The 25,163-nt window shown below is 38.8% G+C and overlaps 1 protein-coding gene across 4 annotated transcripts; it reads left to right on the plus strand.

The window, feature by feature from the left end:
- Positions 1 to 763: 763 nt before the first annotated feature.
- On the plus strand, positions 764 to 24,828 carry LOC137047635 (gastrula zinc finger protein XlCGF8.2DB-like). Of its 4 annotated transcripts, XM_067425462.1 has the most exons (4): positions 11,231 to 11,348; positions 11,688 to 11,803; positions 17,573 to 17,720; positions 23,860 to 24,828. In XM_067425462.1, exons 3-4 carry the CDS (start codon positions 17,636 to 17,638, stop codon positions 24,594 to 24,596), a joined length of 822 nt encoding a protein of 273 aa, XP_067281563.1. In that variant the 5' UTR covers positions 11,231 to 11,348; positions 11,688 to 11,803; positions 17,573 to 17,635; the 3' UTR covers positions 24,597 to 24,828. The 4 variants fall into 4 exon arrangements, with proteins under 4 accessions (XP_067281554.1, XP_067281546.1, XP_067281563.1 ...); XM_067425453.1 differs by lacking the exons at positions 11,231 to 11,348; positions 11,688 to 11,803 and adding an exon at positions 764 to 861; XM_067425445.1 differs by lacking the exons at positions 11,231 to 11,348; positions 11,688 to 11,803 and adding an exon at positions 8,319 to 8,594.
- The last annotated feature ends 335 nt before the right edge of the window (positions 24,829 to 25,163 follow it).

The raw sequence follows: 25,163 nt of genomic DNA on the forward strand, positions 1-25,163 counted from the left end.
CCACTTGTGTGAGCTAAATCTAAAGTACTAGGCTATATAAATAGGCCTATGAATTAATTAATTGAATAAAATGTTGTTTAAATGTAGTACGTTAACCTGACTTCTATGAAAGAGTAAACAAAGAGAATTGCAATTCTGACGAGCCATGTTCAGTAACAACTTTTGGATTTTAAATAAAAAATAATAAATAAATGCTGTTTGTGGTATGCAACAGCGGATCAGTTGCAGACTGCAAAGGCAGCATATGTGAAAGCACTAAAGGGCAGGCGGATCCTGCAACGCACACGCAACACGCACACGCACTGCAGACGGAGTATGTGCGAAACGGGCGTCACAGTATGTGATGTCCATGTGCTGGACTCTTATTTTTTCACTATGGCAAGGTTAATTCAATTTTTCATTCTAGGGCACCTTTAAACACAAAATTTTCCTCCCTGAGCTGAATTTAGTTTTTCTGATACTGGTCTACTATTCTAATTTACCATTGCAGTATATGTGTTACATCTAACTTTACAAACTTTACTCTTGTAAGACACTTGTTACACTTATTTTCAGACCCAGGAGAAAAAAAAACACTGACATTTTATGCATTTAAATATATAATTTATATTATATAAATGTTTAACCTTGAACAGTATTTACTACTTCCTAATATGTTCAGCACATCATGGAACAACATGTATTTTACCAATACATTCAACTCTGAATTTATGTCATCTCTTTTATTATTTGTAAGTGTGTGCACTTCTGTGAATGTAGACTCAGCAGTGTGTGAACGGGACTTTTATTTTGGTGTGGTGATGTGACGTCATAAGGCTGCGTCGCGCTCTTCCGTCTGCTGTGATATTCGCCTCAGCAAAGGTTTGTGTTTGTTTGTAGCGATAGAAAACATCTTCAACGTTTTAATATTTCATATTAAACATCATAATGTTCACCTTGCTGACGTGAGCCCGTCTACGTGTGACTGCACTGGCTGATAAAAGGGGGATAATGTGTTTTACGAGGTTGAATTGTATTTTTAATAATGAATAAAGTGTTGTGTGTAAACTGCCTACGCTCCTGTTCCACTCGGCTGTTCCACTGTTTCCCCCTTTTATCCAGTAAAATCTGTGCTGTCACATTTAATTTTTAAATATTGGCGACTGTTCTGTCCTAAAACAGAATCTTACGGTTATTGTTGTTCCTGCCGTTATTTATTTATTTATTTATTTTTTGCATCGGTTTTAGGGTAGGGGTGGGTATGGATGTTTAAAAAAAGCCTCAAACCACATGAATATGATGCTGTTAGCCAGAGGTTAAAGTGGGATTTGGCAGGTGGGAGAAACCTCAAATTTTGTGTAGGTGTAACAGGGAAAAGACTCACATTGGGACAACATATTGAGTATCGTGGTATAGCAATACTTTTGGGGACAAGAGTGTCCCTGGGGCACCAAGTCAGGGCTCGTCATTAAGCATGGTTATGTGCTTGTCCTTCGGACAAGTAAATGGATTTGTGTGTGTGTGTGTGTGTTGTTAATTATTCTGAGGTAATATTCTCACCAGTGTTCAGTCACCTTTGACATATTTTAAATCTGCATATTTGTGATATTTTACCTTTTATAAAGGGTATTTCCCCCCTAATCTTATTAAATATAAGTTATGCTTCAGGTTTCATATTATATTATTAAATTTGATTTGTACATTAAATTAAAATAAGACACTATAGGGCTGTTACCAATCAAATTAAATAATTTACACAGAAAAAATACAACTGGTTTAAGTAAGGTTATGAGATTTGTATTTTTGAATAAAGAAAATAAATGTTAAAAAGTATGCGAAACTAAACCACCAGTAGGTGGCAGCAGGTCAGTCTTAAAGGGGGGGTGAAATGCTGTTTCATGCATACTGATCTTTTTACACTGTTAAAGACTTGGAATCCCATACTAAACATAGACAAAGTTTCAAAAGTTAAGGTGGACGTTTGATGGGAGTATTTCTTTGTCAAAAATACTACTTCCGGTTAGTCATAAGTTTCGGCAAGTTTTTTGAGATCATGCGTCCCCTTTGACGTTAACGGGGGCGGAATTTCCTTGTATGGGCCTTACGGACAATTCTACCGGAAGCGTGTGAGAGAGAGCGAGGGAGAGAGCGAAAGCAACAGGCTACGCCCATCAAAGCGCTGGCTTGTAGGATGCTAAACAGGTGATATAACCAGTAGCTACTGACTTACCCACTGATAGGCCGGCGGTCGATCTGTATTAGCACTTTCCTCACGCGACGGGCGAATTACTTTCCTCACAGAGCGACTCACTTTCCTCACGCGGCAGGCGAATCACTTTCCTCACTGAGCGAATCACTTTCCTCACAGAGCGACTCACTTTCCTCACGCGGCGGGCGAATCACTTTCCTCACTGAGCGAATCACTTTCCTCACAGAGCGAATCACTTTCCTCACAGAGCGACTCACTTTCCTCACGCGGCGGGCGAATCACTTTCCTCACTGAGCGAATCACTTTCCTCACAGAGCGAATCACTTTCCTCACTGAGCGAATCACTTTCCTCACTGAGCGAATCACTTTCCTCACAGAGCGACTCACTTTCCTCACGCGGCGGGCGAATCACTTTCCTCACTGAGCGAATCACTTTCCTCACTGAGCGAATCACTTTCCTCACGCGGCGGGCGAATCACTTTCCTCACTGAGCGAATCACTTTCCTCACTGAGCGAATCACTTTCCTCACAGAGCGAATCACTTTCCTCACAGAGCGACTCACTTTCCTCACGCGGCGGGCGAATCACTTTCCTCACGCGGCGGGCGAATCACTTTCCTCACTGAGCGAATCACTTTCCTCACTGAGCGAATCACTTTCCTCACAGAGCGAATCACTTTCCTCACTGCAGCGCGCTGCTGCACACGTCATTATTTAGCTCCGCTCACACGACACGCCCCCACCCGCTCGGCTTTTTTCGGAAAGACTCGGAACAGCGCATCTTTCTTATATAATTATAAAAAACTGAGTGTTTCACCCCCCCTTTAATGAGTCAATGAGTCATAAATTCATATGATTCATTCAAACGACTTGATTCATTAAAGAATGAGGCAGTCGTTTACAAACAGGTATTCAGGATAGGGATGGCGAAAACTAAACATTTTCTTGACTGACCACAGAGCCTCATTAGCCGGTTGGCTCCTTAGTTTTCGAAATGGTTTGGGTACAAGGTGATCGCGTTGAAAATAAAGGCATTTGTCTAGCGTAAGAAGCTCATTTGAAACGTTGCCGCAGCTCATTTAAGAAAATGACAGCTCCGAAGAGACGCCACTTTAGTTCGAGGTAGTGCTAACAATAAAAAAGAAAGATGATGATCAACACCTCATGTATTACCACTAAAATGTAGATGTAATATATTTCCAAATGTAAGCCCATCTTATGCGGAATGATGCTTCATACTGTCGTCTGCCTGGCTCTAACCTCGAATGTTTTAGCCTGCTTACTTTTTGCAAACCTTGTGAGCACGCAAACCGTTACTATGTTAAAATAACATGCACGTCTGCGTCACAACCATATTTTTCACAATGTAAATTCAAACATTTAAATGGGAGGCATTAAAATGATTAAAACCCGATATAAGAACTCGTAGGCCCTCCCTCTCTCATTTCTGTCAATAGGGGGGAGGGGAGATGTGAGGGAGAATTTTTCAGCCAGGACTTTTTACTGTGTCGAGTCAAAGTACTCTCAGAAGTGCTATTCTGCCATACATTATAGTTCTTCTTTTTAATCCACTTAGAAAAGCACCACGTTTTATTTTGTGTCACCATACTTGATCGTTCAACTATTCTTGTAACTGTATTTAAAGGTGCCCTAGAATGATTTGAAACAATATGTTAAATTGTTCTCTGATATATACATAGAGGGTATGTGTCTTATTTAAGGGCAAAAATTGTCCAGATACAGTTTTACAGGTCCATTTACAAACCTATAAATTGCCCCTAGGATGTAATGCTCTGTTTTTGCCTTATTTGGAAGGGTCATGAATATTAATGATGAGCTCTGCTCTGATTGGCTTATTTCAGCAGCTCACAGCGGTGCAGCTGTTCATCGAAGCAAGTAGAGGTAACTGCAGACTGGAGCAATGGGCGTGCCATGAGGTCGGAAAGAAATGGGGCGTGCCGCGAGGTATGGGGCGTGCCGCGAGGTCTTCTCGTCTTTTTACAGTCTATGACCAGGACGCGAAAAGCTTCCTTTATCCGCATAAAAGCGAGCCATAAACTGAATCACTATAACTACACAAATAATTATATAAGACAAAATACATTTCTTTCACTCTAGTTAACTAGGGAGCTGATTGAGACGCAGGGTATGTTACCTTCGAAACCTTCTGTATGGCGCGGGTTACGTGACGTCATCACCACCGCGACTTTTTTAGTCAATCATTAAAAAAACATTCATACTGTTTGTGATAAATGCACTTTTTTAACACATCACTTGAATATATTAAACATTTATTTTTGTATTGCCCTTTTTCTATTTCAAATTGGGACTGACTTTAAAATAGATATTCCTAAAATAGAATTTCCAAGTATTAGATTTTAGAACTTCATGGCATTTTACTTTGTTTCCTAAACCCGTATTTTTCTGGATTTTTTAAAATATAATTAAATTATTTTGCTGAAGTTTTATAAGCATGACACAAATGAAAGAACCTTCCTATATTACCTTTTAGAAGACTGATCTCACACTTTGAAACGCTTTCAAACATGAGATCACAAGACAATAATTTTTCTACCTTAATTCATAAACTTATATTTGTGTATTTATTTGTATTGTTCATTTTATACTTGTTATTGTTATTCTCTGATTTACACATTTTGAGCTGTATTTACAATGCTTTGTATTCATCGTTTTTATTGCATTAAACTTGAAATGTCTGTACTTGAACTAAATAATAAATTAAAAAAATTATTAAAAAACTAATTATTATTTTAAAGATAAAAATGTCTCCTGACACTATTAAAGTCATACTAATTTTGTACTTTCATTTAAAGTAGGCTACATACAAACTAAAAGTAATATTATTTTTATAATAATGGTAAAGCAAATGTTTTTGCTTTTTGCTGTATAAAGGTATATATATATATATATATATATATATATATATATATATACATACATATACATACGTGTTTGATCAAACACTCATCATATAATATAAAATGAAGTAAAACCGGTTTAATAAACTACTTTTAAGTGACATTAATCAAGTAAGCAAAACAAACAACATTTTATCCAAAAAACATTTATTCAATAGTCATTTTTACAATTAAGTTTTTTAAAATGTCAGTTGAATTTGTCATCAAAGGCTTGTGTTCAAGTCAAAACTCATTCCTCCACCTCCACTGATTCATACGATAGTAAAACTAAGGTTACTGCTGATTGGCCAACGCAGTCGCCAGGAGGAAGCTCCTTTGACCAATGAGAAACCTCTCACCACGCCCCTACCTCCTGCCACGCCCCTACCTCTTGCCACGCCCATTACTCCAAGCTGCAGCTACCCCTGTCTCCATCGAAGCGGCTCGTGAGTCCTGACAGAACACAGACTGACTGAATGACACTTTAAGCAGAACATCTCAAATGGAGATTGATAAAATGCAGCTTACTTGTTTATTTGGTGTTTTCAGATCATCCGTGTGTGAGAATGAGCTTGTGTTCCTGCGGTTGCCAGATTTCAGTAATTAAATCCCCCAAACAGAGCTTTTCTGTGAAAAGAACACGTATACTATCTGGTGTTTTACCTAAACATGTCCAATCTGGCAACCAATGGAGCTGCGATCTGTGCCAATCAATGGAGCTGTGATCGCATGCAATCTGGGACGCAAGCTCTCTCTCACGCGCATGATCTGAAAACAATAAACAAGTAAGCTACGTTTTATCAATCTCCATTGACTATCGTTTTAACTTATATGGTGGAAAAGGTGACGTTTGCTAGGAAGGATCGAGTGAACTGTATCTACGGTTGTATTTTGTAATACAAAATAATATTAACCTTTGTCATTAGACACACTATTTAGTTTTGTATCGTACTTGGAGTTCTCTTTTGTTACTGTACTAGCATCTTGCGTCATCTAGACAATGCGATCTCTAAGAAACTTTCAATTTAATCAGAAATTGTTTAAACAGCTAGTCAATAAGTGGATAAATTACTTTAATTACTAAATTAAAAAATTATTTTAATTACTAGTCAATAAGTGGATAAATTACTGTTTGCAGTAATAGAGTTGTAATTGCCCCTTTCTTCAGTTTAAGACGCTGAGTGAAGCTTGCTTGAAATGGGCCGAACAAACGAACGATTTGTTGTGGTATCCGATTATAATAAACCTCAACCAGGTGTCATGAGAGCCGTTTTTGCTATCTTCGAGTGTCTTGTTTACCATCACTAGATTCGGCTTGTTTGGACATATGCTAATGTTGGGGGGATCATATAAATGATCCTCAACGCTTGCGTCACCGTTGGGTTTATGTTAAGAAGGATTTTTTTTTCTGTGGAGTTTTTGAAGAAGTAGGAGGCAATGGTGTTTGAGACTCACACTATGTGATGTCCACGTACTGAACTCTTATTGTTTCACTATGGCAATGTTAACTACATTTTTCATTCTATGGCACCTTTAAATAGGGAATACGTGGAGGTGTTTGGTCGCTTCTAACTTGATCTCTGTTTAGTACCATAGTGAATGAAGTGGGCTAAGCTAAATGCTATCAGATCGTCACTGCGCGTCAGAGGGATTAAGCGCACACACTGAGACGAGAGGGCTGTGTATCAACTCGGCTTAGTTAAGGGAATAACAGAGTTTAATTTAAAAAAGCAGTGAAGCATCCCTTTAATCACTCATTTCCATCACTCTTTTCTTTTTATCTCTCTCTCCTCCTCTTGCCAGCTGAACTCTGGCGGATAGTCTTTTCATTTTCATCTGTCAGTGAAGAAAGTAAACAGGGTGGTTAACTGACATTTAGCCTATATTTTATACTTGGACAAGATAATTCACTGAAGGATATCTGTCGCCTTTGGCTTGGCTTGCTCAGTTGGGGACACTAAAATTATGATCTAAGTTATTTAACTAAATATACAAATAAAATTAATCAGTTAGGTCTTATTTAAATATATAAACTATAATACTGATCTGCTAACTCTATGATAAATTAAAATAAGCTGATAACATAACTGTTTTCTCCAGAAAGACTACAGCCAAATCTAATTTTGTTGCAATATTGTCCTGTTTGACAGTGTGAAGCTGCTTTGAAACAATTGTAAATTCATCGTAAAAGCGCTATATAAATACAGTTGATTGATTGAACGATACGAACACTATAAATGAGTTTAATAAATTTACTCACAATATGTACATACACATTCATTACTTTATGCCTAATCTGGTTGAAATTATTTTACTGAGTTCCAGACCTTGGTGAACTCATAGCTCACCGTTATTACAGTTGTGTAGGCAGTCTACAGTTTACCTCAACACTTCACTTTACACGTTCTGAGCTATTCGGGCTGGTTCAGCTAGTTTCGCCACAGAGCCTTTACTGTACACACGATGTTGCGATTGTATTCAAATTAATTAGTTTGGTTAATTAGTTTTTAATTTTAATTAATTAACTAGTTTGTCAGCACTGTGTGAAAAGATCCAGCTGCTCTCGTACTGTGACTGCTGGATCTATTTCTGTAATAATTTATCTGAGGGGCCGGAATGCAGTTCCGAACCGTTCTGGGCCACTGTAACTCCTGCTGGTAGCACATAATAGGTAGCATTTTTCACTGTTGAATTGTGCTACCTACTGTTTTAATGGGAGGTAGAAGAATCTGACAAAGTAGGACAAATCGATTCAACACCATATCAAGGATCTCGACAACATAAAACTCTCACGACGAAATGCGCAGGTAAAACTGTCAGCAGTCAGACCTGTCTCCTTTTATCAGCCAGTGCAGTCGCTTGTAGACAGGCTCAGGCAACTGGTAGGAGAATTATACATTTTAATGTTTTTTTGGATACAAAAAACTTAATTTCGCTGAATTTGTTTAACTTTTGCTTTCAAAAAGGAGAGACTATTTTTTGAACTTGACTGATTGAAAGAGTTCAACTCTTTCCGTGCGTTCACACCGCCGCCGGCGAGAGCGTCAAAATTCGCTCTTGCCGCCCTGCCAACAACACTGTAGAAAGCTTCGTGGACGCGCTGCCGCTCTGATGTAGATTGAATGTTTTTTCTTTTTTTAAAACTGTAACTTTTTTTTTAAAAGGGTTACTTCAGCGATTAGCAAATGGCTTTGTATCAGTAGAAACCCTGGAGTATATTCAAATGATTGTGCTTTCCCCCCTCATATCCCCCTGAGACAAGAGATTTATGCATTTTATTTCTGGAAAAATTCCTCCTATGATGCAAATTGACGATATTTGCATCATAGGAGGAATGTTTGGAATAAGGCTAAAGACTACAGCCAGCAGAGGGAGCCATTTCCGCATGTTTTGAACTCGCGCATGGGGGATGGAGATAACACTCAGCTTGCAGGGAGAGCTCAGCTTGCAGCTACAGGCATTCATTTAAACGGAGCTGTGGTAAGCAATGTAAGTGTTTTAACTTCTCAAATTAATTTCTATGAAAGTTAAGCTTGCAAAGGCATGACCTGAAAAGCGCCAGACTGAACTCGCGTTGCGAATGTATGCCGCGAGTGTAGTCGCGATTACCTCAGCTCTCATCACTCGTGCAGTCAGTGCTCAGTGCTGTGATACTCGCGCGGTGACTCACTCATTATATTGAACAGACACGTTCAGGTTTTAATTGTAGTTTCTTCAACTCAGCCAAAGTACAGGTGGCTTTGGGAATGACCTCACAGGGCAGCGAAGCATTCTGGGAATTGTAGTCTTTCATCCCCATGAGACAAAAATACATTTTCTGTCTTTTCTCAGTCTAGAAGGCACCAAATACAAAAATAATTTCACATTTCTACTACATTGATGACCCAGTTTAAATACAGATTCATCTTCCCAGCGCTGAAGTACCCCTTTAAAGACGCCGCAAATCAAACAAGCATGTTGATGGATAGACTGACCACAAGTAGGGTATAATCTATAATAGGTTTCCTCATGAAATCGTTATAATGTGAAAGTAAGAATGAATTGCATTCCCGCTGAAAAATGAGCGTTCTAGCGCCTATAAAATAGTGTTGTGCGACTTGTTAACAAATTACACATCACTATGAATGATCTCATCATAAATGATAGGGAAACTCGCACAGCAATTGTCAACTTCTCTTACATTTTGCTTGGGAACTAATGTGATTGGAACCAAAGTTTATATGCCTGCCTTCTCTGGATTTCTCTCAAGCGCAGCACTTCTACATTCAAATCGGTTGCCGCCGAACAACGTCATAACTCATTACCATAAAGTTGAGCTGATTTCAACTCTCCTCGACGCCCAAATTGTCAAAGACGCGCCGCGCCGCTCTCGCCGACGGCGGTGTGAATGCACAGTTTGAACTGATTTGCATTTGATTTGCAAACTCATTCGCTAATTCGTTCAACAGAGTCGATTCATTTTGTTTCTGTATTTCCAATTCATATTGTTAAATGTGCCGTTTACTTTTTTGAAAGGAAAGTGATTTATTGGAACAAATTTTAAATTATATTCTATGTTTTGTCAAATCAAATATTTAATTACTTTAATTTAATTTTACATTTGAATTATATTGAATATTATATTTAGTTTGAGGGTTTGTTGTAAATTACTTTTCTCAAATTGAAAGAGAGAACACAGTGTGTTTTATTTTGAGAATCTACTTTATACATTGTGTGAAAAGTGTAAAACCCCATCAAATTAAATTGAGAGCTGTTAACCTGTTAATATTTTATCATAGAAAAAGCAACAGAAAAGAATTGACTGATGTTCTGCTTTACTGACTTCAATAATAGATTTTACACACCTGTGATTTATCTGATTAAAACAAATTACAAAGAGAACAATTTCTTTTAATGTTAATTTAATCTTCAATCTGAACCAGAATATAATGGTTGACTCTTCACTCACCTGTCGCATCTTTACCTCCCTCCAGTAGCCATTCCTTGTTTCTGATTGAACTGGCCCATACTGAACATCATTAATATTTCTTATTATCGATTAGTTGGGTCTGCTCTCTGTACGCAAAGAATATGTCCTCAGCGCAAAACGTTAATTTTACAGGTTATATCCGCTAGGGCTGCACGATAATGATTAAACTGATAATCACAATTATTTAGCTCAAAATTGTAATCACGATTATTAATCACGATTATTCTATAAAAAATAGTAATATAGTTATGGCCATTTTGCGTGTTCTTTACCAAGCTACACTTCATCCAAAAGGCCTGTAGGTGGCACACCAACTATGATAACTTTGTTATATGGTAAATCAATGCAAAACACATGGTTTTGGTGAACGCTTTGAAATCTGTACTCGCTTTAGATTTTAAAATTTTATATATCTAGAACCATTGCTGTCAATCAAATCATTAATTAAATATTTGTGATTATGAAACCTACTTTTGCCCGATCAAAAACCAAACGGTCTACAACAATTCTCTGGACTCTCTAGATCAAATTATTGAAAAAAAGTTGAACTTTTGCTTTTGGATGACTATAACAGGGTCATTTAGAAAAGAGGTGTGGCAAAATAGACTAAAATATAAATCCTAAGGGAAAACTAAAAGTTCACGAAAATTGTTAGGTATATGTGACAACATGCTGATGACGCATGTAAAGTATGGACCTCGGACACTAGGTGGCGCTATAACTTTTAAAAAGCTTGAAAAACCATGCTTTCCTATGGTAAATTGCCTATATTGGCTGTAAATTAACTTTCCAGTGATCTTTTTCAGTGGTTAAAATCTTGTTAAATAAAACTTAATGTCTTTTGATGCTTGTGTGCTTAAAGGCCTTAAATGCTTGAACACCGCTAAATGCTGCTCGCAGCTTTAATTGTATTTGTTGCTTTTGTGCAATTGATGAATAACAATTGATTTGTTTCTAGATGTTTTATTTTTAGATATGTCTATTTTATATTTATACCCCATTATAATGGTCACTTTCATACAAATATACTTACTTGTAAGTCTAAAGTCCCACATATGGAACATTTATTGTCCAACAAGTATTTTAGAAACATGTATATTTTAGTCAGAATTATTGCGTTCCTATTCTATTGTGCTCCGTCTGTTTGGCACTCATTCACAGAATCCTGCGTTTAGCAGAGATGTACTTTTAGAAGGCTGGTCCTCTCCGAACAGCTAATGGACATACTTGCATGACTTTCTTACAATAACAGATGGAGAATATACCTGTGAAATGTAAGAGATTCACTGAGGAAAACACCACATTTCAAAAGCATTAAACAGCGCAAGTATTTATCTGTCTGTCAGTACAAGTAACCTATCTCTCATATAGTTTGAAGCAGCTTACCCTGTCAAATGCTCTGTGTTAACGATATCTAACTATATCCAGTTAGGAATATTAAGTTGTCCAGGAACCGGACAACTTAATGGAAAAAAATGTCTATATGTCTTTTCGTTGTTTGTTGTCTGTATTCTTGCATTTATTTTGCTGATTGCCATAACCGATTTTCTGCTGCTCAGGACCATAGACTGTAAGAAAAAATATGGACGACGCAACTTCATTCTCTTCCGCAGAGTCTGTGCTGTTAAAAGCAGAAAGTAGGGCCGCGGTATCAAAATCCTGCCCACACTGTCACAGATGAAGAACAATTGTGACCAATCACAGAAAGTAGGGACACAAGTTGGTTCTGGTGAGTTTTGAGTTATTCACCAGGTCTCCAAGCTTTCCAATGATGTGTAACACATGGAAATCTGATAATATTTGGAGAAGTTGCAGCTATTTGAATGTAGGCATCTAGAAAAGTTTGAACAAGATAAAACAGCCTCTAAAGATTGTGCAGTTCTCAGCTGTTCTCACCAAGCCTGCAGTCTCCCTCTCATTTACTCAAGCTTTCGCGCCTCGATCGCCCCCCGGTGACCGGTCCCAGTATAGCCGCCCCTCTGTGTTTTCTAATGCAGGGGTTTTCAAAATTTATGATCCCAAGGACCCCCAAATACAATGAATCTTTTATGAGGGACCCCCTTTCAAAAATCCAAATGTTTTTATGAAGAAACATTTAAACTGTTAGATAAATTGTGTGACATTATAAATGCAAAATATTGTTTCCAAGCGTAATAAATTGGCTATAATTATTGTATTATGTATAAACCTGAAGAAGAAAAATTTTAACTAATTTTTTTTTGCATAAGAGTCACAATAAATGTATGTAAGCAGATTACATATTGCGTTAAGAATACTGCCTTACCTCAGAAAGATACAAAGCAAACATATACAATTCTGTATATAAAATTTTTATGTCACTGAAGGCAGTTATCATCACAATGATTTCATTTCAGGTGTTCGTTTTTAAAATAAGTTTAGTTTTAGTTAGTTATTTGATGCTATAAAAACGACGGCTGTGACGTCATGATTGACAGCTGAGATCGACGTCTTCTCTGAGTGAAGTTGTCACTGAGGCACTAACAGACTTTTTTCGAAATTTTTGGGAGCAGATTGGAGCTTTAGCGTTAATTTCTATATTTCCGTAACTGTTTATTTCACACCAACATAATTAATTGTTCTGCATCCGTGAGAGTGTGGGCGGGCTTCTGATATTGCAGCTGTACTTCCTGCTCTACTTCCTGCGCTCTACTGCGCAACTCCGGTCCCGAAATCGCTACTGCGCAGACTCGGTCCCAAGATGTCCGCGCTGTGCAGGCCGCCTAAAAGCTTCAAATCTGGCAAGCGAAAACGGATGATGTCGAGTCGTCCATATTTTTTTACGGTCTATGGTTCTCACCTGCTGGGAGTGACAATAGGGCTCATTTACATCTCATTTAGATAAGCCACACCCCCTGTAAAGCTGCATGGTTGCTAGGTACGACAGATGCAACGGGATAAATCGGACGGCATATTAATAATAAAGGATAGCAGATGCTAACATTACCATCTAAAAGGCCATTATAGTAAAGTGATACAATTCTAACGATTACAATTAAAACGACAGATAAGAACAATAGGTCGATATCGGAAGGTCTAAACATGAGAGAACGTGTGTGTGTTCTTAGAATGAACACAAAACGACAAACAATGGTGTTTATGGAAACTCACCCCATAAGAAACAGAAAAGTATTTATGCAGATCTCGTTGCCTCCTATACTGTGCCTCTGTTTGACGGGGATAAAGACAGAGAAATGGGTGAAGTCCGTACCCGTGGCTATAGTGTAGGGGTAAGGCTAATGTCATTAAGTTTTGACGCAAATCGATCAGAGGTTCGAATCTGCCTTTTGCCACACTCTCTAACCGAGAAACACTTATTATTAAACATGTTAGATGCTTTATTTCCACTTTTCTAATATTTTCTCAATTCTTATTGAAAATAAATACCTTTCCGATCTGATATGTGATGGGAAAAGGGAGTAGAGAGTGTGGCAAAAGGCGGATTCAAACCTCTGATCGATTTGCGTCAAAACTTAATGACATTAGCCTTACCCAAACTTGATGTAATGCGGCCTTACACCTGCATTTTAGCCATGGTTACAGATGTTCCCCATTTCTCTGTCTTTATCCCCGTCAAATGTTACTATCGATATAGCCTGTGACATCTTACGGTCCAACTCGTCTGACGCCAGTCCGATACATTCTCCCTCGTCCTAATCTTCGCTCAGTTGTAGATTAGGGGTGTTATTCAGTCTTATTATGCCGCTTTCATCGTCGCTCAGATTGTCTCTAGAGCCGCCCAGAGCGCTGCATAAATAATTAGCCATATGTCTTTTGGAGGGCTGGGCATTAACAAAAGCCACTATAGAAATACACACTGAAAAAACAAGGCGATTTCAACCTCAAAATGTACGCTTTTAAATATATCAATACCACTATCTCAAACACAGAGAGGCTTCTTGGTGATTTCATCTAATAGATTCTGCAAAAAAGCGATATTTTTCATTTTGCTTGAAATTAGAGCTGCCAATTTGTGTCTCTAGTTTCTGTGACGGGTCACAATTAATTACGTTGGTGTGAAATAAACAGTTATGAAAATGTAGAATTTAAAGCTAAAGCTCCAATCTCCTCCTGAAAATCCAGAAAAAAGTCTGTTAGGGCCACAGTGACTGCACTCAGAGAAACCATCGATTTCAGTTGTCAATCGTTACATCACACCCCCTGTTTTTTTAACATCAAATAACTAACTAAAACAAATTATTTAAAGAACGAACACTTGAATTGAAATCGTGATCATTTTTTTTTAGTTGCACCCTTACAAATTTTGGTCACACTCTAGAACCCTATATATATATACGTGAAGGTGTGGCCAGTGGAGGTGGGATGCAGAGGTTTTGTAGCCAGCTCTACCACAAGGCTCTTGAAGGAAGTAGGGATCAGAGGGCAGTCCCAACGGAAGGCAATCAAAGAACTAGCCACTGCAGCGGAACGGAGCAGTCACTGGATATGGCTGAAACGTATGGACGCAACATGGGCTGCCAAATGATCGCGTGGTGCCACCACCGTGCGACACACACCTGGGTCTGATCAACCCGTGGTGGGCCAACCCCGGCAGAGGGTGTCTTGTGATAAGTGGCCGAAACACCCAATGAGGTCGGGCACACAACTGAAGATGTGTCGCACGGGTGGGACCACGAGATCTGTGCCAAATTTCACCCCATACAAGCTGACATCCCCATTCAATTGTTGTGCTGAAAGTTAGGGATCTTTAACAACTAGTCCTACTAAGAATCCATATATATATACATGTCCTTCTAAAAAAATTAGCATATTTTGATAAAGTTAATTATTTTCCATAATGTAATGATAAAAATTAAACTTTCATATAATTTAAATTCATTGCACACCAACTAAAATATATTTCAGGTCTTTTATTGTTTTAGTACTGATGATTCTGGCATACAGCTCATGAAAACCCAAAATTCCTATCTCAAAAAATGTACATATCATGAAAAGGTTCTCTAAACGAGCTATTAACCTAATCATCTGAATCAACTAATGAACTCTAAACACCTGCAAAAGATTCCTGAGGCTTTTAAAAACTCCCAGCCTGGTTCATTACTCAAAACCGCAATCATGGGTAAGACTGCCGACCTGACTGCTGTCCAGAAGGCCATCATTGACACCCTCAAGTGAAGAGGGTAAGACACAGAAAGACATTTCTGAATGAATAGGCTGTTCCCAGACTGCTGTATCAAGGCACCTCAGTGGGAAGTCAGTGGAAAGGAAAAAGTGTGGCAAAAAACGCTGCACAACGAGAAAAGGTGAGCGGACCCTGAGAAAGATTGTGGAGAAGGACCGATTCCAGACCTTGGGGGACCTGCGGAAGCAGTGGACTGAGTCTGGAGGAGAAACATCCAGAGCCACCGTGCGCAGGCGTGTGCAGGAAATGGGCTACAGGTGCCGCATTCCCCAGGTCAAGACACTTTTGGGCTACAGAGAAGCAGCACTGGACTGTTGCTCAGTGGTCCAAAGTACTTTTTTCGGATGAAAGCAAATTTTGCATGTCATTCAGAAATCAAGGTGCCAGAGTCTGGAGGAAGACTGGGGAGAAGGAAATGCCTGAAGTCCAGTGTCAAGTACCCACAGTCAGTGATGGTCTGGGGTGCCATGTCAGCTGCTGGTGTTGGTCCACTGTGTTTTATCAAAGGCAGGGTCAATGCAGCTCGCTATCAGGAGATTTTGGAGCACTTCATGCTTCCATCTGCTGAAAAGCTTTATGGAGATGAAGATTTCATTTTTCAGCACGACCTGGTAAATGGTTTACTGACCATGGTATTACTGTGCTCAATTGGCCTGCCAACTCTCCTGACCTGAACCCCATAGAGAATCTGTGGGATATTGTGAAGAGAAAGAGAAAGAGACGCAAGACCCAACACTCTGGATGAGCTTAAGGCCGCTATCGAAGCATCCTGGGCCTCCAGAACACCTCAGCAGTGCCACAGGCTGATCGCCTCCATGCCACGCCGCACTGAAGCAGTCATTTCTGCAAAAGGATTTCCGACCAAGTATTGAGTGCATAACTGAACATAATTATTTGAAGGTTGACTTTTTTTGCATTAAAAACACTTTTCTTTTATTGGTCGGATGAAATATTTTGAGAATTTTGGGTTTTCATGAGCTGTATGCCAAAAATCATCATTATTAAAACAATAAAAAACCTGAAATATTTCAGTTGGTGTGCAATGATTCTAAAATATATGAAAGTTAAATTTGTATCATTACATTATGGAAAATAATGATCTTTATCACAATATGCTAATTTTTTTAGAAGGACATATATATAATGTGTATATATATATATATATATATATATATATAGTAGGGTTGTCAAAGTTAACGTTAATAATATGTTAACGCATTTTAACGACACTAAATTTATTAAAGCAGCGCGCATTTTCTGTTTGATCCATAGCCCGTAGTTGGAGAATTGAGATAAGCCAAAGATGTAAAGGATGCAGCAGCAAACATTAATAGGGAAATGATTAACATTAATATTCTAAACCAAAAGTGCAGTTATTGCCTATAAGCTACCATATTTTCTGTTTAACCATATTAGACTCCAGGTCGGAAGAAAAGTGTGTTTACATTGAGCACATTCTCTTCAGTCAGAGCGCAATGCGCGAATACACTGAAGCTCATTCTCGCTCATGTCCGAGGTAAATCATTGACACCATCACCACTTACTTGCACATGTTACTTTTCTGAACAAGAGCTCTCCCGAGTCTGTGTTCTTCAGACTGTTCACGTGAATCGCGGCACTGTTCGGCGCGCACACGCAAAATACAGGCAGTGTAATAGTGAACGCGCATCTCTTAAAGGGGCCGCACTATATTTCTACTCGTAGAATATGGACCTCCTCCAGGTATGGTGTGGTTCTGGTGCACTCACAGGTCCACAGGACAGCTTTCACATTACCAGTTTTGCATATGAACTGTGCCCTGTTCTGAACTAAACTGCCAGTAATACTACCTTTATTTATATTCTTTAAATGAGAGAAATCCCTGCTTATTCTGAATTTTTAAGCTTAGGCTTAAGAGACATGAACAAGTTCTTCGATAAATATCTAGTCTTCATGCTGTATTGTTGATAATTATTGAATAAGTATGGTTTCACTAATAATAAACGTACATTTGCATAAAGCGTGCATATCTGTCCATATACCCATATTGATTAGAGTATTAAAAACTTAATTCAAACTTAATTTAAGATACATTTACAACATATAAAAATCTGCGATTAAATTGTGATTAATCGCGAGTTAACTCATGACAACCATGCGATTAATCGCAATTAAATATTTTAATCGTTTGACAGCCCTAATATATAGTGTTTGTATAATTTGTGTTCATTATTAATTTGTAGTGCTAGTTTTGAGTGTGACTTTGTGTGTGACTGAGACTGTGCTGATATTGAACTAGAGCTGATTAAGACTCACTTTTTCTTTCTGTTCGGTTCTAATTATTCTCATTTTAAACAGGACATACACACAGAAAACCCCCTGGAGAAGTGGCTGAGATCCACATTACTCACTACCATAAAGATGGCATTTATTAAAGAGGAGAATGAAGAAATGACGATTGAAAATGTACTCAGTTTGAAACAAGAAGAAACTGAGGAACTAACAGGTTGGTTTAATTCTCAAAGCTGAACTCGAGTTCAGTCATTCGATCCTTATTCAAATCTCCATCTCTACAGAAATAAAGGATATTTTTGAAGAATGTCTTGTGAATGTCCTCAATCCTGCTTTCGATCACACTGTAATGGCTGCACTGCTCGCTTTCTGTCGTCTGAACTACATTCCCAATGTGAAAGAATGGTCTTATTCATGCTTTTGCACTCATTCTGCAAAGTTTCAGGAATGACAAACACCTTTAATAGACTGAATCCACTGTCTTGTTCTGCTTGTCTGTCCTGAGGCCTGTTGCATAAAGCTAGCTGAACAAACTCTGAGTTTCAGAGTAGGTTTAGAGTTGACAAATCCAGATAAATCCAACCTGGTTTAGATCAAGTTCAACTGTGTCTCAAAGCTTGGTATAAACTTTCTCTGTCAACTCAGGTTTAATCCAGAGTTCGCGATTAACTCTAAAGCGCATGCACCTGAAAGTGTGACACGTGTGGCAAATAGCCAATTACAGGGAAAAAGATGCAAAATTTTATTTCTAAAGTTCTCATTATAAACAAGCAGCCATATCACCTTGTAGCCCAAGACTGGTTTCCTGCTGAAGCTAAGCAGGGCTTAGCCTGGTCAGTACCTGGATGGGAGACCAGCTAGGAAAACCAGGTAGCTGCTGGTAGAGGTGCTAGTGATGCCAGCAGGGGACGCTCACCCTGTGGTCTGTGTGGGTCCTAACACCCCAGTATAGTGATGGGGACACTGTACTGTCAAAGAGCACCGTCTTTCGGATGAGACGTTAAACTGAGGTCCTGACTCTCTGTGGTCATGAAAAATCCCAGGATATCCTTCGATAAAGAGTAAGTGTTGTAACCCGGCATCCTGGCCAAATTTGCCCACTGGCCCCTGTCCATCATGGCCTCCTAATATTCCCCATATAATGATTGGCTTCATCACTCGGTCTCCTCTCCACCAATCAGCTGGTGTGTGGTGAGCGTTCTGGCGCAATATGGCTGCTGTCGCATCATCCAGGTGGATGCTGCACATTGGTGGTGGCTGAGGAGATTCCCCCCTTCTATGTAATACAGGGGGTGTGGCTTTATTGCATCTTTACTTGCTGCTGATTGGTCCAGTTTGGGTTTACGATCTCTAACCCAGAATAAAACCTGCTCCAGAGCAGGTTAGCTGTGTAGTGTCAGTTACCATGGTGATGAACACTGATAAAAACAATCCACCTTCTTGAGCCCGAAAAACCAGCGTTTGCTCAAACTTACTCGAATTTACCTGGGTAACAATTGAAACCAGCTTTGTGCAACAGGTCACTGAAATGGTCATGATCAACCCTCCACATGGACCTTGGCAATAGTGAAACTTGTATATTAAATTATTAATTATATTATTTATTTTTAAATGTTTATTTCTTTTAATTTTGATGATAACTGACAACTAAGGAAAAATCCCAAAATCAGTAACTCAGAAAATTTAAATATTACTTAAGACCAATACAAAAAGTTTTCTTTTTTTAAGAAATCTTGGCCAACTGAAAAGTATGAACATGAAATGTATGAGCATGTACAGCACTCAATACTTAGTTGGGTCTCCTTTTGCCAGAATTACAGCAGCAATGCTGCGTGGCATGGAGTCGATCAGTTACAAGAGCCCAGGTTGCTCTGATAGTGTATGCTCTTCTGCATTGTTGGGTCTAGCACAGGCCTATTCAAATCTTACCCTGGAAGGCCAATGCGGTGCAGAGTTTAGCTCCAACCCTAATCAAACACACCTGAACATGCTAATCAGTCCTTCAGGATCATTAGAAAATCACAGGTGTGTGTGGGTTGGAGCAAAACTCTGCACCACATTGGCCCTCCAGGGTAAGATTTGAATAGCCATGGTCTAGCATATCGCTTCTTCCTCTTCACAATACCTCAGAGATTTTCTATGGGATTAAGTTTTCTGACCAATTAAGAACAGTGATACCATGATCCTTAAACCAGGTACTGGTTGCTTTTGGCAATGAGTGCAGGTGCCAATACAGTTGGAAAATGAAATCTGTATCTCCATAAAGTTGGTCAGCAGCAGGAAGTATGAAGTGCTCTAAAACTTCATGGTATACGGCTGCGTTGACCTTGGACCTCAGAAAACAGTAGACCAACACCAGCAGATCACATGGCACCCCAAACCATAACTGATTGTGGAAACTTTACACTGGACCTCAAGCAACGTGGATTGTGTGCCTCTCCTCTCTTACTCCAGACTCATGGACCTTGATTTCCGAAGGAAATGCAAAATTTACTTTCATCAGCGAACATAACTTTGGACCACTCAGCAGTCCTTTTTGTCTTTAGCCCAGGCGAGACGCTTCTGACTATGGCTGTCGTTCAAGAGTGGCTTGACATAAGGAATGCGACAGCTGAAGCCCATGTCTTGTATACATCTGTGTGTAGTGGTTCTTAAAGCACTGACTCCAGCTGCAGTCCACTCTTTGTGAATCCTCACCAGATTTTTGAATGGGTTTTGTGATTTACAATCCTCTCCAGGGTGCGGTTATCTCTATTGCTTGTACACATTTTTCTACCACATGGTGTCTTGCCCTCCTTGTGCAAGGTGTCAATGGTCATCTTTTGGACAACTGTCAAGTCAGCAGTCTTCCCCATGATTGTGTATTTTGTATGTCTCCCTTATCAGACACACCCACTTCAGGTCTTGCTATCTCTACTAATGAGCTGATGAGTTGGATCAGGTGTGTCTGATGAGGGAAACATGCAAAATGTGCAGTGCTGGGGGTCCTCCAGGACAGGTTTGGGAACCACTGGCCTACAGAACGAGACTGAGAGCTCATTTAAAGCCTTTGCAGGTGTTTTGGGTTAATTAGCTGATTAGAGTATGGCACCAGGTGTCTTCAATATTGAACCTTTTCATAATATTCAAATTTTCTCAGATACTGAATTTGGGATTTTCTTTAGTTGCCAGTTATAATAATCAAAATTAAAAGAAATAAACATTTGAAATATACCAGTCTGTGCTATGAATGAATATAATATACAAGTTTTGCTTTTTTAAACGGAATTAGTAAAATAAATAAACTTTTTGATTATATTCTAATTATATGACGAGCACCTGTACTTCTGTAATTTATTTGCATTAAATTATTTTAACGCATTGAGGACTTAATCACATGCACTGACACATTAATGTTGACAGCCATAATATAAACACATATGATTTGCTTAACTCATTAATCCACAATTTAGTAAAAAAATATTTTAACGTCATAGAAATAAATGTCAATTGTTACACACAAACCATCTAAATCTTTTGTAGAATTATACACACTACCATTCAAATTTTGGGGGTATTAGTTTTTATTAATAATTGAGAAAAGTGAAAGGTGGGGTAAGTGTTATTTCAAAACCGTTTTAGAAAAAGGGCCGAGTGCAATATCAAACTTGTAGCCAATCAGCAGGTAAGGGGCGTGTCTACTAATGATGGTGAGAAGAGCGCTCGCTCTCGCTTTGTGCACGTCATTATTCAAAACACACGAGTCACACATGACGGACAATAGGCGAGAACTAGCCTATTATATGCTGGCTTTTACTTGAATATGCTCGTGTATCATGTTCGCTTGTTTGTCCATTTGCGATCATATTGTGTTGGCTCATTTCAGCGATGATAAAGACCCGTTCATTTCCACACCGTATGGAGCATCTAAATCTCCCTGTGTGCTTCAAGCATCAGCTCACATAATGTGTCTGACAAGTAAAGATACTATACTCCTAATATATGTTTGTTTCCTCTTTTCATGATCTATATAACCCTTAGCTGGTCATAATTGTAATATGTTCATTAGCTGGACTGTCGTGTTCGTGTTCTATAGAGTTGTTCAGGAGAACAATTTGTGTTTTGTGATCGCTATAACTCTAATCTGCTCATAATTGTAATATGTTCGTTAGTTGGACTGTAGTTATTGTGTACTGTAGAGTTGTTCATGAGAACGGTTTGTGTTTTGTGATCGCTATAACTCTAATCTGGTCATAATTGTGATATGTTCGTTAGTTGGACTGTAGTTATCGTGTACTGTAGAGTTGTTCATGAGAACGGTTTGTGTTTTGTGATCGCTATAACTCTAATCTGGTCATAATTGTAATATGTCGTTAGCTGCACTATTGTGCTTGTGTACTATCGAGTTGTTCATGAGAATGGTTTGTGTTTTTGTGATCGCTATAACTCTAATCTGGTCATAATTGTAATATGTCGTCAGTTGGAGTGTCGTGCTCATGTTCTATCGAGTTGTTCACAAGAACGGTTTGTGTTTTTGTGATGGAAGGGGTGACTTATTCATTGAATATTCGACCTGTATTAGTTACACAGATTCTGACTTAATCGTTGCCTGGGTAACGTATGTGTGGGGCGGAGCTATCAAAATGGGGCCGAGACCCTTTTGGGGGTAGGGCCGTGTTTGTTTTGGTGATTTGAAATATCAACAACGGTTACCAGAAAGCACTTACCCCACCTTTAGGAAAATAATATTTTTTTTCAGCAACAATGCAGTAAACGTGTCAAGAGAGACATTTTAACAGTTACAAAAGCTTTCTATTTAAGATTAATGCTGTTTTTTTTTTCTAACCATCAAATAATCCTGAAAAAATTAACTACTGTTTTTAACTCGCATCTCCCATTACAGTATCACAGGTTAATATAATGATTTGTTTGCTATATAATCTACAGATGCATACACACAGATGTTCCTGACAGATTTAAAGGTGTTTTACTCACACACACCTGATTGGCAAAACAAACTAAACACTGTCATTGCTAAGCGTTTATATCTCACTGCCCATAGACATGCCTGGGGAAAACAGTGTCCCGCAACGCATGAACATGACGACGACATTGCTCTATTGTGTGTGTGTCTACATTTAAATAATGAAATTGAGTATACAACCCTTAGTCAGTTGTTAGATCAGCATAGCAGTCAATAAACAGTTCAAGGAAAGTCACATACAGGACATTTAGGCCCAACATACAGGACCTCCGGGCTAATTTCAGAGTGGGCTATGTGGGAAAACAGACAGGAGAACGTGCTTAACTCTGCAAGGCAGTGGCCCTCCAGGACCAAAGTTGCCCATTCCTGATCCCTAGGATAGGATAGGTTATACAGTGGGTACCGAAAGTATTCAGACCCTTTTAATTTTTTCACTCTTTGCAGCCATTTGCTAAAATCATTTAAGTAAATTTTTTCTCATTAATGTACACACAGCACCACAAATTGACAGAAAATCACAGAATTGTTAACATTTTCCTGGATCGTTTCCACCTGGTGGAATGACCTGCCGATCTCAATTTGTGCAGTTGAGTCTGTAGCCATTTTCAAAATGCATCTTAAGGCACATCTTTTCCAACTGCACCTGACCAATAAAGAATAGAACTTAACTATCCAATTAAATTTTCTGTTTGTTTGTCTTAAAAAAATGTTGTGTACTGTGCTCGATTAACTGAGACTTCTTACAGCACATTCATGTTGTTGCCCTTGTTTGTTCCGTTGCTTCTATTGCTCTCCCCTTTTTGTAAGTCGCTTTGGATAAAAGCGTGTGCTAAATGATTAAATGTAAATGGTAAATGAGCTGTAGGGAAGCAGTCAGGAGATGGGAGAAAGTTGTAGAAAGTCAACCATCACTGCAGCCCCCCACCTGTCGGGGCTTTATGGCCCGAAGGAAGCCTCTCCTCAGCGCACACATGGAAATTTGTTAAAAACTGAAAAAAGCTGTCTACCAATGTTTACCATCCAACCTGACAGAACTGGAGAGGATCTGCAAGGGGGAATGGCAGAGGATCCCCAAATTCAGGTGTGAAAAACTTGTTGCATCTTTCCCAAAAAGACTCATGGCTGTATTAGATCAAAAGGGTGCTTCTACTAAATACTTAGGACCATGTGATATTTCATTTTTTAATAAATCTGCAAAAATGTCAACAATTCTGTGTTTTTTCTGTCAATATTGGGTGCTGGGTTGATTGTAGCAAATGGCTGCAATATAACAAAGAGTGAAAAATGTAAGGGGGTCTGAATAATTTCTGTACCCACTGTGTAATATACTACCCTATACCCTGCTATCAATGCTTTAAATGTCATTTTTTTATGTTTGTTTTTGCCCTAGATCACATGGAATTGAAAGAGGCAAGTCATGAACTTAATGAAAGGGAAGAAGAGAAAGACCTTTATGATAAACATGATTTCATGGCTGGAGAAAGATCGACACAGGCTAAAAAGACTTCCTCGCAAAAAAGAGCTAAAAAGACAGGAACTAAAAGATATTTCACCTGCCAACAGTGTGGAAAGGGTTTCAGTGAAAAAGGAAACCTTATAATCCACATGAGAATTCACACTGGAGAGAAGCCTTACACCTGCCAACAGTGTGGAAAGAGTTTTACACATAAAGCAAATCTTAACAGTCACATGAGAGTTCACACTGGAGAGAAGCCTTACACTTGCCAACAGTGTGGAAAGAGTTTCAGTGAAAAAAGGAGTCTTATAGCCCACATGAGAGTTCACACTGGAGAGAGCTTTTACACCTGCCAACAGTGTGAAAAGAGTTTCACTCGAAAAGAAAGCCTTAAAATTCACATGAGAGTTCACACTGGAGAGAAGCCTTACACCTGCCAACAGTGTGGAAAGAGTTTCAAACATAAAGGAACCCTTGAAGTCCACATGAGAATTCACACTGGAGAGAAACCTTACACCTGCCAACCGTGTGGAAAGAGTTTCACACATAAAGGAAACCTTGAAAGGCACATGAGAGTTCACACTGGAGAGAAGCCTTACACCTGCCAACAGTGTGGAAAGAGTTTCAAACATAAAGGAAACCTTGAAGTCCACATGAGCGTTCACACTTGAGAAAAGCCATTTACATGTGATCCAGTTTGACAGAGTTTAAGATGTTAACAAACCCTTAATTACCACATGAGATTTCACACTGGACAGAAGCCATTCATATGTGGTCAGTGTGGAAAGGGAAAGGGTTTCAGATTTAAAGATATCATTTAAGGCAGTGGTTCTCAACCTTTTATGGGCCAGCGCCCCTTACCCATTCTCTAGCCCCCCCCCCCCCCCCCCATCATATAAAATGCAGTCCAATTGTCTTCCCTGAAATTGTATTTATTATAATTAGGTTGTATTTACACTATAGTTCATAGTTTTGAGTCGGTACAATTCCTTTTTGTAAGTGATAGCCTACTTTCATTCATCGAGGATTCCATAAATTGATTCAACAATAAATGTAATAAATTGATTTTCAAACCTTTTGGCAATGTTGAGGTTCCTTTAAAATCCTATCTGACATCCCCCGAAGGTTAAAAAGACTTGTTTTTTTGTTTTTGTTTTTACTTATTATAAAAATCTGTTTGGGGTCTATCCATAGTAGAATTTTCACAGATAAGTTTGTTCTTCCTTCCCAAATACTCT

This window comes from Pseudorasbora parva, chromosome 2 (genome assembly GCF_024679245.1).
Source record: "Pseudorasbora parva isolate DD20220531a chromosome 2, ASM2467924v1, whole genome shotgun sequence".
Classification (NCBI taxonomy): domain Eukaryota; kingdom Metazoa; phylum Chordata; class Actinopteri; order Cypriniformes; family Gobionidae; genus Pseudorasbora; species Pseudorasbora parva.

Bases quoted from the DNA above. Each gene is read 5' to 3' on its own strand.
- LOC137047635 (XM_067425445.1), top strand. From the start codon at position 8,508: ATGGGGGATGGAGATAACACTCAGCTTGCAGGGAGAGCTCAGCTTGCA. The intron at 8,595-17,572 runs GTAAGTGTTTTA...CATTTTAAACAG, and splicing joins ACGGAGCTGTGGTAAGCAAT to GACATACACACAGAAAACCC. The intron at 17,721-23,859 runs GTTGGTTTAATT...TTTTTGCCCTAG, and splicing joins AGAAACTGAGGAACTAACAG to ATCACATGGAATTGAAAGAG.